The sequence below is a fragment of the Thermobia domestica genome, chromosome 1 (genome assembly GCF_964235325.1).
Source record: "Thermobia domestica chromosome 1, izTheDome1.hap1.1, whole genome shotgun sequence".
NCBI classification, from domain to species: domain Eukaryota; kingdom Metazoa; phylum Arthropoda; class Insecta; order Zygentoma; family Lepismatidae; genus Thermobia; species Thermobia domestica.
In genome coordinates, this window is record NC_137454.1 from 1,695,262 (window position 1) to 1,712,658 (window position 17,397).

Below are 17,397 nucleotides of genomic sequence, written 5' to 3' on the forward strand. Positions count from 1 at the left end.
TCTCATATACACATGTTAATGATTTTGACCCGAATTTTGGGAGCCACGAGCTGCAGTGCAAGCACCTTTGTTGTGTGGATGCTTCATTTTATTTCGTCGTAGTCAGTCAGAATCGGAGTGAAGATTGGAATTATTAGAGTAGTAGTTGAAAAACCATTGTGCTAGTATGTCATAGTTAAATCTTCAAGTTGAGAATTAAGTGTTCAATAACGTTATCTTGAGAGATTGAGATTGTGTACAACAAAGGCTGGTGCACTCAAGTAGTGGAGTTCTTGATTTTGGTCAACATCATCAACTACGTCAGGTATGATCCAGTTAACCTCTTCTCTTTGTGGCCTGAGAATTGTCAAATACTTCAGTAACGTAACAGACATTCGCTACATAAACACGCATTTAAACACATTAAGAATGAAACAAAATATATATTAACTACTACTTTGAATTTGTGTTGCTTTTACACAGCGGTTCTGTTTTGCCGCCTGAAAACTGTTATGAAGAGCCCCAAAGTACCTCATAACACATTTTAGGTTTGTACATCCAACATTGGCAATATATTTAATGTAAGATGTATCTTGAGCTAATGTTATCAATCTGAGTCTACTCAAAGCGCTCTATTGACAGGGCCGCGGTGGCTTAGTGGTAGAGCGTTCACCTGTGGTGCATGGGGTCCCTGGTTCGATCCCAGCTCGCGCCAAGCACCAAGTGAACTTTGTAGTGAACAAACACAGTCTGCGTGGGTTTTCTCGGGGTTCTCCCGTTTCCTCTCACTTTCTTCATTCCACCATTTCATTCGTTTCTCATCATCACCATCTCCTTTAGCCTAGTCAGCATAATCTAGCACGTGAAACTTAAAGATTTCATTTCATTTCAAAGTACTCTTAGTAGAAAATGCTACATTGTAAAGTAAATTTTAAAAAGAAGTAACAACCCAGGTTGACAATATTATTTGAAGCCCCTTTCCACCCTTAGGATACATATTTTAATAAAATTGTAATAAAACCCAGAAGATACTTAGTATTTGGTATAAATTTTGAAACCTTCTGTACTCTTGAGGATACACCTCTTAATCAAAGCGGCATAATAATAATAATATTAAAAAAAACAGTTTGGGTGGGTACTAACTATGTTCCGAAATTTATTTCAAACGTATCAGATGTTTTCCCATGATGCAGTCACAAACAACAGCCAACGTCGATTTCAGTGTGGCCAAAATATATAGAAATTGCTCCCTCTCCTTAACGGTGAGGTACGTGTTCATTTATTGCAATGAGGAATTTATGTACGAAATTTCATAATTTAACTTCAGGGCTCGTGAGATACGAAATTTCTCGCCCAGATTATGCCGTATTCCCCGATACACATTTAAATAAAATTTTACACGGTAAAAACCTAGTTGCAGCTGGGTGTCCAAAACTCATTTCAAACGGTTTAGCCGGTTTTTCCATGACTTATATTTAAGAAAACACCAGGTTTGAAATAAGAACTGAAACTGTCCTGGTGTCGTGATGAAAAATACATGGATTCTCGGGCAGTCAACCAGCTGAATTCCATGTCGTCCAACGTTTTGAGAGTTGACAATGTTGTTCGTATCTTCAGCTGACTGATTGTCCGAGAGCAACTATATTCAACACCAGGTTAATTTTTAATGAGTTTGGTTAACTTCTTTAAATATTTATTCTCTCTGTTCGTGTGTCCGTCAGTCCAGGAGACAAAGAATCCCAAAAACTACTTAATGTGATCAAGATGTAGAGGGTCAAGATAAGAATCGAGTTCGTTATGCACGTGATATTCAAACCGGAAGTGGTAAAAATCAACCACTTCCGGTTTTACGTTGATCACTGTAGGACAAAAACGGTAATATATAGCAAGAAGGTAATTTCTTGCAATCGATTGCAGAAATGCATTTCATTTCTACTCTTAACTCTACTAAAACCGGAAGTGGTAGAAATTCACAACATCCGCTTTGAATATTTAGCTACGTAGAGTAAAAAGAAATAAGAGATAGCAAGGAGCGTTTTTTTGGAATTGATTTTAGTGTTCTAAGAATAGGTACCATCTTTTTTCTTAACGCTCTATTCAAACTGTTTCAGCTTTTTAACTTTGATTGTTGTAGAATAAAAACGGCAATAGATAGCGAGAAGCGCTATTCTGCAATTAAGTACCCCAAGAATATATTCCTTCTGCACTCTAATCCTAATCTTAACTATAGAGGGTGGCCCAAAAGTAGGTATACACCCCTGCATTGATGAACTATAACATCTTAGCTTATAAGTTGATTTGCTTCGGCTTTTCCGAGCTTAAGATATAAATAAAAAAAGACATTAAGAACAAATAATAAACAAACTAAGTCTACCTGATGGATAACAATAAGAACTATAAAAAGCAATGAGTTGATCAGTACGGGACTGTATACCTACTTTTGGGCCACCCTGTGTATAAAACTACATGAATTGACATAAAATTACGGGTACTTCCGGGTGACATGGAAAGTTAAAATTTGGCATGATTGTAGCTTTCCGGAACTAACCCATAGGAAATTTGCTACAGGTGAATCTTTTTAATTTTTAGGTCGTCTAAAGAGGGGATTTAGAAATTCCCCATGTTTTTTTTTAACCTATAATTTCATATTTTAGGTACTTGGAATTGAAATAAAAAATTTGAAATTTGGTATGCTTGTATGGTTACCTAAGTAAATCACCAAAATTAGAAATGTCTAACTTTATAGTGGTTTTATGGGGAACTGAAAAATCTTTCCCATGTTATCTATATGGGACATGTTCTACATCCCAAAATGTTTAGGTACTTCGGCCAGGATTAGAAAGTGATAGAAACGTTCTATCATTTTCGGTTTCATTATCAATTGAGAAAATACCACAGTATGCAAACCAAATTCCCCTGCATGGTGTCTATTAAATGTAAAGAATGTTGTTAGTTGAAATGTTGATGTTTGCAGGTCAGGAAGTTCTGGAGAAAGAGACGGAAACAAAGCAAGATGTTCCTATTCTTGGGCTTTACCAAAGCAAAGCAAGTGAGAAAAGTGGTCGAGTGGTTATCTACGGAGATTCCAACTGCTTAGACAACAGCCATTTGCAGAAAGGTAATGTCGTTTATTTTCCTCTCATTCAGTTTGTGCATCTAGTCTTTTGTCTTTTGTTGTTTTATTTCTTTTGTGGGGAATCACACAGATCTTACTCTGTGTGTAAGATAAACGTATTGTAGGAATATGGGTAACATAGCAGCGACTCCTGGAACTTTTTTTGGGTATAGAAGGAAAGAAGAAGAATTACATTTATCTACTGAGTTACATTTATCCATATAAGACGATAAGGTTCGTTTAGATTTGTCCCTATTTGACGTATGCCATTTTATAAGAAACACGGGAGAGCATGTAAATAAAGTTTTCAGTGCTCAGGAAAGCGGGTCAATAAACGTATCACTGGACATTGTGCGTTCATACGTGGTAACCAAATTTGTGATGTTATACAGCACGTCTTGGGCTACACGCCTATGGTACTACATTCGTGCTTCCGAATTTCACCGTTGACGAATTTGAATGGCTGTCTCTTTGTTCAGTACATGTCTGCTCTCTCCCACTTCACTGACTAGCAAAGCTTTATTAAAAGCCTGTAGGATGTCTTTAATAAATACGCCCTCCTGCAAGACATTCTGGTGAAATTTCATCGGTCACACCAACAGAGCTATGTCGTTAATAGGTGTCGGAACATGCCCAGAATTCGGGGGAAATGAGCGCGCCGACGCAACAGCCAGAAACGTCGCATTGACAGGAGTAGCACTGAAGCACTGGCATCCTTCGATCTCAGTAGCTAGAGCATTTCTATTTCAAGTGTGCCCTCGGAGAGTATCTGAAACACACTTCAGCCCCACCCTCGCAGCCCTCTTACAAGAGGAAACCTTTCCTTTGCTTTGGTGAAAGAAGTGAATGACCTCGGTTTGTCATTCAGTCGTTTGGTCTTGGCGAGTGAAGATCGTAGGATACTTAGAACATTTAACAAGACAGTGCACAACGAAGCCCGTCAGTGTGGCAACCCTGTCCACATTCAACTATTGAAGGATTTCGGGCAAAGTAAGCTAACTTGTCTCTTCTCTTTCGAGAGAGGTACGAGAAAACACATCGACAGCAATGCCAGAAGGGGCACATTTGAATTAGAAAGGCTCTGTTTCCTTCAACATATGCATTCTTGCTAGTAAGTGAATTGAAACCAGGCCAAGAAAAATAACTTATCTTGGGCAGTTGATAGACGTCGCACACTAACCAATGAGATGAACTGATCCCGGATCACTTGTATATCGAATAATCTCATCTCACTCATTCCTATTTAGTGCGTCGCGTTAATCGTCCATATTGTGAAGACTGTATTGTTTCTGATTATTCGATACATTCTTTGGAATGTCCAGAATATTAAAACTTCCAAGAACGTTTAGAACTAGCTAAAAATCTTTGATTTTGGGGGCTACTGCGTTCTTAACTTTTATTCCTGAGACTGGAATACTTGACGTCCTCTGAACTTTCCCTTTTTTTTCTGTTATTATTATTACTATTTTTGGGTTAATTTTCTTGTTGTACATGTTATATTTCGTTTTATATTTGTTCTTTTACCCATTTCACAACCTGTTTTAATTCTTACAGGATTTTTTTATTTCTTGTAATCGATTATTTTGTGGAACTTACATTTGAACTAGAAGTTTTATTTCGCGGCAGGATCGGCATTGTCCTTACCGTGGCAGGGTGCTGACGTCCTGATTCAACCGTAATCAATCAATTTTCTTATGCTTCTCATAAATTTTGCTCTGCTCTTGTTGATTTTCGTGTTGAATTTGCTGCTAAGCGCGTATTGTATTCCGTTTAGACCTGCTTTAATTATTTCTCTCTGTCTGCTAATAGCGCGATACTGTCCGCAAATCTAAGCATAGTGTTATTCCTGGGCTATGAGTGTTCTTGATCTCTTTTATTATTTCGTCAGTGTTTGTTGTCTTCCATTCTTTGTTCAAAATATATAATATTCTTCTCTTCTTGTAGTGCAATTCAGTAGTCCCCAACCTTGTTTACCTAGCGCCCCCTTCATAAACATTGGATACTTCACTCCCAGCTTGAAAACCAGTGATGTAAATACGAGGCGCATCCAGAAAGTAACTTTCCTACGCGTCTCATAGCTAGGAAACCATATGTTGCGCGAAGCGACTGCGTGCGTGTGAGAGAGTAAGGTCCTAGCATGACGCATGCCCCAGCGAAACTTCCCTAGTGCTCTCAGTAGCGTCTTGGCAGTGGTTGAAGATGGACGTTCCTATTCCAGATCCCGCCGCGTGTGAAGAGCGAGCAGTGATAGTTTTTTAATGCACAGGGCATAGCGCCGATTGAAATCCATCGTCAGCTATATCGTTGTAAAAATGTCAATGCTGACCTCATGCGCCTTGTTTTGTGCTTTGGAGTCAGTTACTTCAGTCCCAAGTGGCACACAACTTCTTGAACAACAGGCGCTCCCTGACAATGGTGTGTAATAAGGAGCGGAAATTCTGCGGGAACTGACCACTGAGTTCCGTTATTGTGAAGCGATGATTCTGCATGATGCACTTCCGAACAAGGTCCAGAAGGTCATCTGTGATAACAGTTGGCCTCCCACTGCGTTTCTCATCATGCATATTGTCTACACCAGCAACGCACCATCTGCTTGCTCATGACGTGATGTCCATAGACGTGACACAGCTGACAAGCGCTGTGCCCTGTGCATTCAAAAACTATATCACTGCTCGCACTTCACACGCGGCGGGAGCTGGAATAGTAACGTTCATCTCAACCACTGCCACGATGCTACTGAGAGGACTAGGGAAGTTCGACGGGTCCATGCGCGATGCCAGGGACCTTCTGTCACGTGTGCACGCAGTTGCTTAGCAATATACGGTTTCCTGACTATGGGACGCGTGGAAAAGTTACTTTCTAGATGCGCCTTATATTTTATATTTAGAAAATGTTCATAGTAAAAAAGTTTGTGTTGTCCTCCGTTATGAAATAATATTTCCTAAACTCAGTTATGTCGTAATAGGTTTAGACTACGAAGACCATGTCAAAAACATTAACTATTTTACTGAGAAATATTTGATACATACGAAGGAATTATGCAAAGAAATTGTAGTATTAGTATTTGACTTCTGAAGTATGTTGGAATAAGTGAAAAAGTGAGAATAAAGTCGATGAGCATTTTTAACAAGTGACTGGTATTCGTCGCAACTTTAGCACAACGTTCAGTAATAGACACTTGTAAAATTAAAACAACTAGTTTATTTATATTGCTGCATTGTGTTCATGTGAAAAATTCTAAGTCGTTGAGTACAATATTCGTTGTATATTCCTGAATGAAAATGGAGGTTTTCGAGATTTTGAAACCTATGGGAAAAGATTGTAGGAATCCCTTAGTTAATATTCTTTCTTCTTTCATTCTTATTCTTAATTAATATTGTACTTTTTGTGTTCATTTAGTGTAAATCATATTTATCAAGGTAAAAGTAATGCAAGCAATTCTTGTGATCACTCCTGGATTTTTCCTTTATTCAGAGTTTACCGTATATCAATGTATATTTTTCAAATAATGATAATAATAATAATGGTCACCCAAAGCCTTAAATATAGAGTGTAATACTAATGTGAAATGTTTTTTTTAGATTGCTTTTGGATGTTGGATGCGATGTTGGAATATACGGCGACGGCACATTTGCCTTCCATATTCAAAGACCATCAATCTCCGTTTGTGAATAGACTTGCCGATTCTCCTCAGAGGATGGAAGGAAATCATTTATACAGGTAGGCATATGTCAATTACACTTTACTCGTAGCAATACAGCAGAAAATGTGCATCAATCGAAAGAAGCTTCTCGCAGCTCTACAAACAGTGACTGAGATTGCACTAAGTGGAGGACAAACGTTTGCTTGTATTTCATCTTTTGTAGTTAAGTAATAAAAGGGAAGTAGAAAGTAAAAGATTCTCACTGAGTTAAAGGGTGTAGCTTTTAATTCATACTAGCTGTACTTAATAAATATACTCCATAGTTCTGGATAATCACAATAACATTTTAAAACATTTTTCTGACCAGAACAAAATGAACGACGATTATAACTATACGATTTAATAACTATACGATTTTTGTTACAGTTTCAAGGACCTAACGTCTACTTCATCAGACATTGAGAAAAGAGAGTTCTAACCTCAGCCAGAACTAACGGCTGAGGAAGATATAAGAATTGCTGTCATCTGTCTTTTCTCAATGTCTGATGAAGAGGACGTTAGGTCCTTGAAACTGTAACAGAATTCCTATAGTTATTAAATAATTAATTTTGTTCTGGTCAGAAAAATGTTTGAAAATGTAGCTCTGTATTTAGTAACGCTGTTTCTTAAAACAAGAAATTACTAAATTTTTATTGTACTGTAAAATCTTACATCTCTTTGGGTTTTAAATTCTTGCAAATAGTAAGTAATCCTACACGATATTTGCTTCCCCTTTCACAAAGGGAGCACGGTGGTTCGGTGGTAGAGCGCTTACCTCTGATGCATGGAATCCCTCATTTGATCTCTGGCCAAGTAAGTTTGTGGTGGACAACACTCCCATTTCCTCCCATATTCTCATCCACCAGTTCTTTAATCATCATTCACTTGTTTTAATTATCCGTCTCCTCCAGCCCAAAGGACAACGTCCACCTAATCATATTGGATGTAATTAAAATATAATCTTATATTTTAATAAACATGACGCACTAATTTAGATATGGTAAATAAAAAAATGCGTGCAACACTACAAAAGTATTTCCTTAAAGCATGAAAAACTAACTAATTTACAAAATTTGGTATATTAAATCTAAATAAGTTGTATTGGTAAAAGGTATTTAAAAGTATTGTATTCCTACTCCTACCATTCTGTGTAGATACATGACGTCATCATGACGTGATTGCAGCTAGGAAATCCGTTTATTCGAGATAATACAAACCTAGACAACAAAAACTTACGAATAATCAAATAAATCGTGAAGTAGGCACAATATCAGTAGTACGGACCCGCGTTGGTGCAACTGAGTCAGCAACATTTTTGTGACGTCATAGGTCAAAGGTCAATGCCCTTGGCCCTGGGTCAATGACCTAGGGGTACCCAGGACCACCCCTCTACATTTTGGCAGGGGTGCCTTGGCCCACCTCCTAAATTTTGGCAGGGGCACATAGGACCAGCCCCTTACATTTTGGAAATTGCCAAATCTAAAAATTTGGTATGGTAGCCTACGACCAGGGTATGTACCTCTATCAGTATTGGGAGTCCACCTCGTTCCCTTTTATAGGTAAAAATTGCCAAAAATTCAAATTTCCGAGGTTTTTGACCTAATTTATCTCTTTTGATAAGGTCTTATTACCTTATATGGTTATATGGTCATGTATAGGGGTCCATTCCCTTTCATAAGACATGGTTGCATTGGTGCACTCCTTTAAAATTTGGGAGGGGTACCTTTGCCCACCCCTTTAATTTTGGAAATTGCCCAATTTAAACATATGGTATTATAGTATAGGACCCTAATATTAATGTATATATCACTATAAATTTGGGTGGTCCACCTCGTTCCCTTTCATAGGTAAAAAATTGCCAAAATATAAACGTAAGCAATACGTTGTATCACGTGTTCGGGTTTTGACCTTATTTATTCCCTTTGATGAGGTCCTATTACCTTATATGATTATATGGGCGTGTATAGGGGTTTATTCTCTTTTATTAGACATGTGTATATTGGTGCAACCTTCATAAAATTTGGGAGTGGTACCTTGCCCCCCCCCCTTTAATTTTGGAAATTGTCCAATTTAAGCATTTGGTATCATAGTATAGGACCCTAATATGCATCACTATAAATTTGGGTGGTCCATTTCGTTCCCTTTCATGGGTACAAAATTGCCAAGTTTTAGTATAACCACGTGTTCGGTTATTGACTCAATTTATCCTCTTTGATGAAGTCATATAGAGCCATAAAGTATGGGTGTTTCCTTGGGAATTGTCCAAACAAAAATTAGGGTGTCAAATATTAGTACGGTCACGTGATCGATGATTTGGTTTTTGATGAGCGAGTCTCTGATACGACGAGGGGTTAGTTGTCAATGTTCTCTATGAGTTAGGTGGAAATTTTGAACAAAGTTAATGATCAGGGTTCTCGTCTTATATCGCACACTTCTTTAGGAGAACATTACTTTGAATCTGATAACGTTGTATGTACCATATTGATGGAATGAAAATAAAAACACAAAGATAAGCATAAATTGTATTTTATTCATTTTCTGGTTTCTTCTTCTTTCTTGGTACACTAAGGTATTGACTATGTTTGTATATTGAGCTGGGTTTCTTCATTAGACCTCCTCCTCTTCTTGATTGTGATGATTTGTTTCCATGTTTTACAGCATAATGTTTGCAAAGCTTCTTATTGTGAATTCTGTAAAAAGAACGAGGAAAAAAGATTATTAGTATAGAAGTAGATGATGATAAAACAAAACATGTAAAAATGGACTCTCAATGATAAATATGATAAAATTACCTGGAAGATATATTACAGTAGTCTAGGATCATTAACTGTGGGTACTGTTGTGAACAAGTATTGAATTTCACACAGAGATTTTCCTTGGGCTTTACAGCACAAATATAAATAAGCATAATAGTCACATACAGATGAATGCATTTGGCTCTTATTATATTTATAATACATACAATGAAGTTTTAAGAATGCAATATGTTGTGGTACATAAGGAGGAAGTCCATAGCTGTCAAAGTATTCTCCACAATCACGATTATCAATATAAATTGCAATCACGATTATCAATCAATGGCTTCCTAATTTTGTGGATGGATCTGTATTAACAATGATTGCCAGAGGAAGAGAAATCCGTGAGGGTAACTCAGCGCTTGCAAACACCCCGGTAAAATGATTTCTGAATGATGGAGTACCGTTTAAAGCATTAGCTAATTGTAGTGTATTCAACATCCTGAATGGAAATGATACATAACGTATACGTACCTTGTTGTTTAAAAGTACAAGATAATGTTGCGCTGGTGGTCGATCTCTAGGAGTGAGGAAAATTCCCCATACACAATACAGTTTGAAAGTGCTGCTAATTTCTCTTGGAAATGAACTTCCAATCGGATGCCTCCATGTCGTTGTAAATTCCAATAGTGACAATTTCCAGCAGAAGAATCGGGAGTTAGGTCAAATACAAACAGCGTATATCCATTCTTGTAGTCGGCTCTTGAAATTGTATTTCCAGTATTAGTAAAATGTATGCCTGAGCCTGAGAACAAAGTGTGGTACGATGAAATGTAGAGATTCTCTTCAAAGCTGGGTTGCAATGGTTTTGAGGGTACAGCTTTTCCATCCACGTACATTGTAAAGAAATTAATGTTTAGATGTTGAAATTCAAATGGATTGCTGGTAATAGTTCCACTGGATGCTCCATTCGATGTAAATCCTACAATAATACGATTTGGCAATGCTCCCATAAACAGATTATCAATAGTTTTAGATTGTATATCTTTCGAGATGCTAAATGATTTTATTTGAATACTTGTCAGAGGATACTTTGTCGGTGTAGATTGTAAAATTTTATTGTGTGCCGATTTGACACTAGTGCTAATGCTGACTTTTTTTTACTTGCAACGATGTATCTAGAATATTGATTTTTGCACTGACACCACTTACACTGGCCATGAGACAAAAGTTTGGTTTTGCAGGAATAAGTTTCACACGTAATTCCACTCCATGAATTAAAAATTTATCTTGATTAAAAATGTCACAATGAAGATGTCCAATCATATCGAATTTCATACTTTGTTTTGTCAGTTCATAGCGCTGTTGAAATCCTTTGTTCTCACTGGTGGTTGCGTTCATATGGTCAGCTGTATCTTGAAACCACATTGCTGTTTGTAAATGTGTATTTTTAGCTCCATCACTATAATTGTGCAGCTTTTCCAGGTAAGAACGATATGGATGATTATGTGACGGAAATGAAATCAGTTTATTGTTCAAGTAGATTTGTACTTCACTAAACATGGCATTTAGAAAATCATTGACAAGTGCAATTAGTTTATCCGTTTCAGTGAAAGAGGAACCATCTGATTTCACAATTTGTGCTTGGATGTATACCCAGCCACAAAAAGTATCCCCCCCCCCCCTAAGTGTTCTAATTCCATTACTTGGGGTCCAGGTCTTTTGCAGTTGTGAGAACGCCTAGACAGATCCAACGCAACTTACACGTAGCTTTTCTCGGCACTGACCGCAGTTGGTAGCCCTGATCCAGGTGTTTATCCAGGTAGAATTGTAAGGTAGGTGACTAACGAAACAGTTTTCCATTCTAAGATGAATCTCTATGGTTCGGATCGTGTTTTCCAAATAAAACCATATATTTATCTTAATTGCTGCGTATGTAATGTATTATTTCTTTATATACTGTATGTTTAGAGAAATAAAAATACTAACCACGCATGAATCAGAAAATGCTTGAAAGTAGCTGAAAACCTAGAACAATTGCTGGAAATAAGTTAGTAAATGATTGCCTTCATTGAGAGACCTTCTCCAATTCTCCTCATTCCAACTTTTTTTTTTTCTGCAGGAGAGATCATCTTTCTTGTCACACTGAATATGTATTGAAATTGAAACATTTGAAAAAGTTTCAACCTGGCCGGGATTCGAACCTGCGCCCACCGAACAGAAGTTCAATACGCTAACAACTTACCTACCGCGTCACTTAACCTTTTATCTAAACTTTTAGCTAGTTAAAATCGCTATACATCGCATGTAAGACTATGCAAACTACTAATGCTCATATGAGAAGACGTTCCTTATGAATGTCACAATGACTTACTCGAGATTTCCTTCTTTAACTCAAAAGCAAGTTATATAGACCTTCGTCAATGAGGAAAATATCACGAAACGTTCTTCAAGTTAAGGCTACCTAATCGTTATTACCTGCTCCCGATTTACATTACTACTATTCTTCCTCATCGTAACTTAAAATTTCCATAGAAGAGCCGGCAGCATTTACGCCGATCCCAAGGGTTTCAGTTTTGCGCACTACCCTAGTCAGCTGTTTAAGTTGGTCGTTTAAAATGTACAGAAAAATTTGAGCAAGAGAACAAAACCTAACCCATCCCTGCGGGGCTAACCCGTTCCTCCTCCTCCTATTATTATTATTATTATTATTATTATTATTATTATTATTATTATTATTATTATTATTATTATTATTATTATTACTTTTATTATGGATCCGTATAGTAAAACTGCAAGCTTATTTTAATGAAAAAAGTGTTATGAAAATTTAAAAAAATCCTTGGGCAAGGTTTAAACCCACGCCAAAAACTATTTTCATTACTAGAACGTTGCCCTAGAACACTTGGCTACGAAGGCCGACAACAGTTAGCCTTAATTTCCACTATATGTAGTTCATGACTCTTGATGTCCTATCTGTATGGGTCAATAAGATCAGAGGATATTTGAAATTCTTGGAATCTCCCGCATACCAAGGTCTGCGGGGTCGTTAGTTACGCCTCTGGGCAGTTCCATAGACGACAAATTAATTAAGGGAACAATATTGACAAATCTGACAATAATATTCGAATGTATATTATTTCTAGTGCCCCTAATAGTAGACATTTTTTTAATGAAATGGGCCCACGACTCATTATTATTTTATTTACCTTTAGTGTGCTGTTCTGTTTATGTAACGTAGTAAATCTGTTTGATACTTCACTTATAATTTCATTTTCGTATCGTATATGGAGTAAGACAATTTTGTCTTAAAATGGGAACCCCTCGAACGGCGTGGAGCTTCCCTAGGGGGATAGTGACCCCCCTTCCCCCACAAGTTACGGCCCTGCGTCGTGGCAATAATTTGTTCGTAATAATTGGAAGGTATTGTTTACGTAATTGATTTTGTAATTCTGTTGTTCCTTTATTATTATTATTATTATTATTATTATTATTATTATTATTGCATAGTCGAGACTTGGCTACATATTTTATATTTTATGAAATTTCTGATTGGATTTAGTCTTTTTTTTTTTTTTGAATAATCAACACACTCCACTTTAGGAGGTTTGGAGGAGGGAAATATTATCCTGTTGCTTTTCTTTTGTTTACTTGCACGCTATACCAAGCATGGATACTACATTTCACCTTTCTATATCTACGGGAAGTACCCTAAAGGTTGTGATGATCATAAGAGAATAAGTGATGAGATCAATGAACTTTGCGTATTAACAACATTTAAAGTATGAAGTTGTCAGAAAAGTCACGACGTATTTCGGTAAAATATGACAAATGATAGTTTGTGGATATACTAGAGTTATTCGGATCATGCAATAGTTTGTCATGAATAGCTAAGATGAGCATTTTGTGTAGTAATATTGCTCTTTGGTTTGGTTTTACAGATTTAATCAGAGATGGCGTGGGTCAATGTAAACTTGACCCACCACACACCGCGACCCTCTCTGACCCACTACTCACCATGACCCACCAAAATACATCGTCATCAACTCTCACACATGATCCACGTCCTCTTTTCTACCCACTAAAAAGTTTATACTTGTAATAAAACCAGGTTGTCAAATTCTAACTAATCGGAGTTTGAATTTCTACGGTCAATCCCTCAAGCACCGCTCTGTTACAATAATGATGGATCTGACCTTTACGATATAAAATGGATAGTCATGTACCACGTTCCAGAGGAGAAAACGGACGGCATTCGGAAATTTTTTTTATTGAAAAATTCTAAAAAAGAGGCATTAAAAACTTTAGTGAACAATAGAAAGAAGTAACTTTATACAAAGCAAAAGCAAAAACTATCCTTAACACGGAAGAGAATTCTTCCCAAAACTATTGCACAGAAAATCTAACAGTCTTTGAGTGACGTCACTGTCAAAGGAAGCAGAAGAAATAGGTTCTTCGACGGAAATACATCTGAGCGTCCTCATTACAAGATGGTTGGAAAGCGGTGACCGAGTTTAGAAATAATATTTTGGCTAAAGTGGAATAGAATACGGGGCTATGGTGTATTTGGGTCAAAGTTACGGTTTGTAATGTGGAAAGAGAATTGAGATGGTTTATAACGACTTGTTTCGGTTCATTCAAGAATCAGTACGATTCAGACCCATGCGTGAGCTGGATCTCTTCGCACAGTCTATCGCGCTTCGTATTCCGCGAAGACCCATCCGTGGTCTGTAGGGCAAGTAATTAATCAGCTCCGAGAGACTTATCTCACCTACCTGAATTAACTTACTGGCAAAGTATACTTGTGTTTAAGTCACTTTGTGTAATCGCGAATTTTACTCGTCGTTACATTTTGTTTTATAGTGTAGGAATAGTAATTATGTAAGTACAATAAGTCGAATATTACAAGTATGCATAACTGATTAATTAAGATAGTGCAAGATAGAGTTAACTAGGTCTTATTATAATGTTGGCCAGGGGTATTCTGGAGTAGATAGGGAGCTTAATATCGCTTTTCCTCAAAATTCGTCTTCATGGCGAATGACTCTTTGGATACATTTATAATTACACTGTGTAATATTTATGTTACTTGTTAATGCTGTCAATTAAGGTTGGAATGTTTTATGTTTTGGACAGCACGGTCCTCGAACCCAGAATCTTTGATACTTTATACTACTTTGTTATAATTCTTTGTAATTAACTTCGAAAAAAGACAATAATTTACTACAATAGAAGGTATCGAAAGTTCCGAGTTGATTCGCTTTCATTTAATGGCTAATTGGTAACAGTGAATACCTAGGTTATTTCTTTACTATATTCGAAACTTTTATAAAACTAACTAGAGTATGTAGAACATGGGCAAAATTACGATGAATTTCAATTAAATTATTATGGTCTAATTATTTCCTTGTTGAATTATAGATATTTTTCAGTGGAAAAACGGATGAAATTTGAAAGTCCCAAATCAAGGTACGTAGACTAACAGAAGCTTACATTACAAATTTTATGTCTATTTTTTCACAACTTTGTGGGTTGATTGCCCTGTGTTTTAAGCGCTCCATATAATAAACAAGCTTCAGCAATTATTATAAACCGCATGGTAAGCATATATGGATATATGATGCGAAGCACTGTATTTTTTGTTGAGTTGTGTTGAGTTGATTTTGAGTTTAACGTCCCTTTCAGCAGCGAGGCTATATGAAATATGGACCTACCCCATGCCGTAAACGTCGCCAACACCTAGTGGCCCATTTAAAGTGAGTAAAACGCGTCAAAATAGGAAACAAGGTACTGAGGAAGGTTCGTTAAATTAACTTAAAAAAATAATCCAGTGCCCTGAAACACCAGATTCCAATCAATATAAGTATCTGTCCAATGCCGTGCCGTGAAAACTCAGGGCCCGAGGTGAGAGCATACGGCAGCGCCTCCGTACATATGAGTTGTCAATTTAAAGTTGACTTCTCTGGACTATTCTTTCTGCATAATATTTTACTACTTTATCATGACTGAAATCTGAAAGTTTCAGCATTATTACACTGGAATCGTAAAAGTGTGTAATTACTGAATTCACTGCAGCTCCATATTTTCCTTCTCCTAGAACAGTGATGTCTTAGAGTAGTGGCTTAAGCGTTAGTTTCATAATGTTGGGGACGCGAGTTCGATTCTGGCTGTGGCAATTCAGGAAATTTTTATAATCTACAAAACTTCTCATGTATACTAACATGAAAAATATTCAATTTCTCTGGGTCTAAGAGTTGAGACAACTTCCTTTATAGGTGAAATGCCAACAACACAAAATTACGTCATCCGTATCAACCTTCGTAACTCTCTAGCAAGTAACGTGTTTGGACAAGAATTGATGAACACATAAGGGCTAAACACGTCCTTACTGCTATAGTATGGGCCAAAAATGAGTTCCAAAGAATTGTTCCCAGTAAGTCATTAAGACACTCACACAAGTTGCTTATATTTTCTTGTTTATGTTTTTATTTGTATTTTTATATTTATTTGTTTTTGTTATATTTGAGTATCTTGTTTATATTTTTCCATGAAACGATTTTAACTAGATATCAGTTTGGGTGAAAGTTTAAATGGCGCGGTAGGTGAGTGGTTAGTGCATTGAACTTCTATTTGGTGGACCTGGGTTCGAGTCCCAACCAGGCTGAAACTTTTTCAAGTGTTTCTGTTTCAATTTCAATTTCAGTGCATACTCAGTGTGACAAGAAAGATCTTCTCTCCTCCAGAAAGAAAAATATGTTGGAATGAGGAGAATTGGAGAAGATCTCTCAATGCAGGCAATCATTTACAAAGTTATTTCCAGCATTTGTTCTAGATTTGATATTTTCAGGTACTTTCAAGCATTTTCTGATTCATATGTGATCAGTGTTTTTATTTCTTTGAATATACAGTATATAATGAAAAAATACATTACATACACAGCAATATTGAGATTAACATATGATGTTCATTGGACAACACGCTCTGAACAAGAGAGATTGATCTCAGAATGGAGCAATGTTTCGTGCGTCATCTACTCACATGTTTACTTCCATGCAGACTTGACTCAGTGCTACCAACTGCTGTCAGTGCCGAGACAAGTTACGTGTAAGTTGGTTGTATCTGTCTAGGCATTCTCACAACTGCAAAAGACCTGGACCCCAAGTAATGGATTTAGAGCACTTAGTGGGGAGATACTTTTGTGGCTGGGTGTACAATAAGATTTGTGGCAAATCAATATATTCATCAGTGCTACCACTCACTACAAATTCTGTTGGTGAATTTTCAGCTATTGAACTAATTGGTTTGTAGCCAATAATACGATTGTCTAGAACACTGGTTTGCGTGGGTAACATTGAAAAATGTCCAATTCACTTTTTATACATTCACAGGATTGATGATGCAAGAAAGCCATCGTTGAATTAATCGAAAATATCTGGTGACGATGTCAATGGTCTCTTCTTCTTCTTATGTGATAATTTACGTCTCTTAGTAGGGTTGCTGGTGTTGTTGATCGTTAGAAGGCCAATCTCAAACTGAGAGCCGTCGTCCCACTTTCGTTTATGATATCCACTTCCGAGCATAGTTTTCAACTTATTTTTGGCTTTTTCTTGTAAATTTGATTTTACCTCTTGTATGCGTTCATGAAACGATTCTTCCAGCGGTTGATTCGACATCACAACATCATTAATCATATTGGCACCTGATTTTAATAATTCTTTTTCCATAGTTTTAGCTCCTTGCTTCAGAAGTGGTAACACTGAACGAAATAAGCCACCAAGGAAACTTCCAATTCCACATCTTGATAGGGACTTCCCACATAGACGTTTCCGATACCGGATAACGCTTTTTTTTTTTTTGGTAGTATTGCAAATACGGATCAGTCATGA

General features: G+C 36.9%; 1 protein-coding gene across 5 annotated transcripts in view; it reads left to right on the top strand.

Moving 5' to 3' along the window:
• S1P (membrane-bound transcription factor site-1 protease) overlaps positions 1 to 17,397 on the top strand; it is an 86,712-nt gene that overhangs the window by 43,341 nt on the left and 25,974 nt on the right. For all 5 annotated transcript variants that reach the window (XR_014130964.1, XR_014130965.1, XM_081754394.1 and 2 more), the window contains 2 exons: positions 2,954 to 3,097; positions 6,676 to 6,814. Coding sequence is in view for 3 of the 5 variants with exons in the window: in XM_081754394.1 (XP_081610520.1) it covers positions 2,954 to 3,097; positions 6,676 to 6,814 (283 nt within the window). In the remaining 2 variants the exon portion in view is untranslated. The remainder of the gene's footprint in view (positions 1 to 2,953; positions 3,098 to 6,675; positions 6,815 to 17,397) is intronic.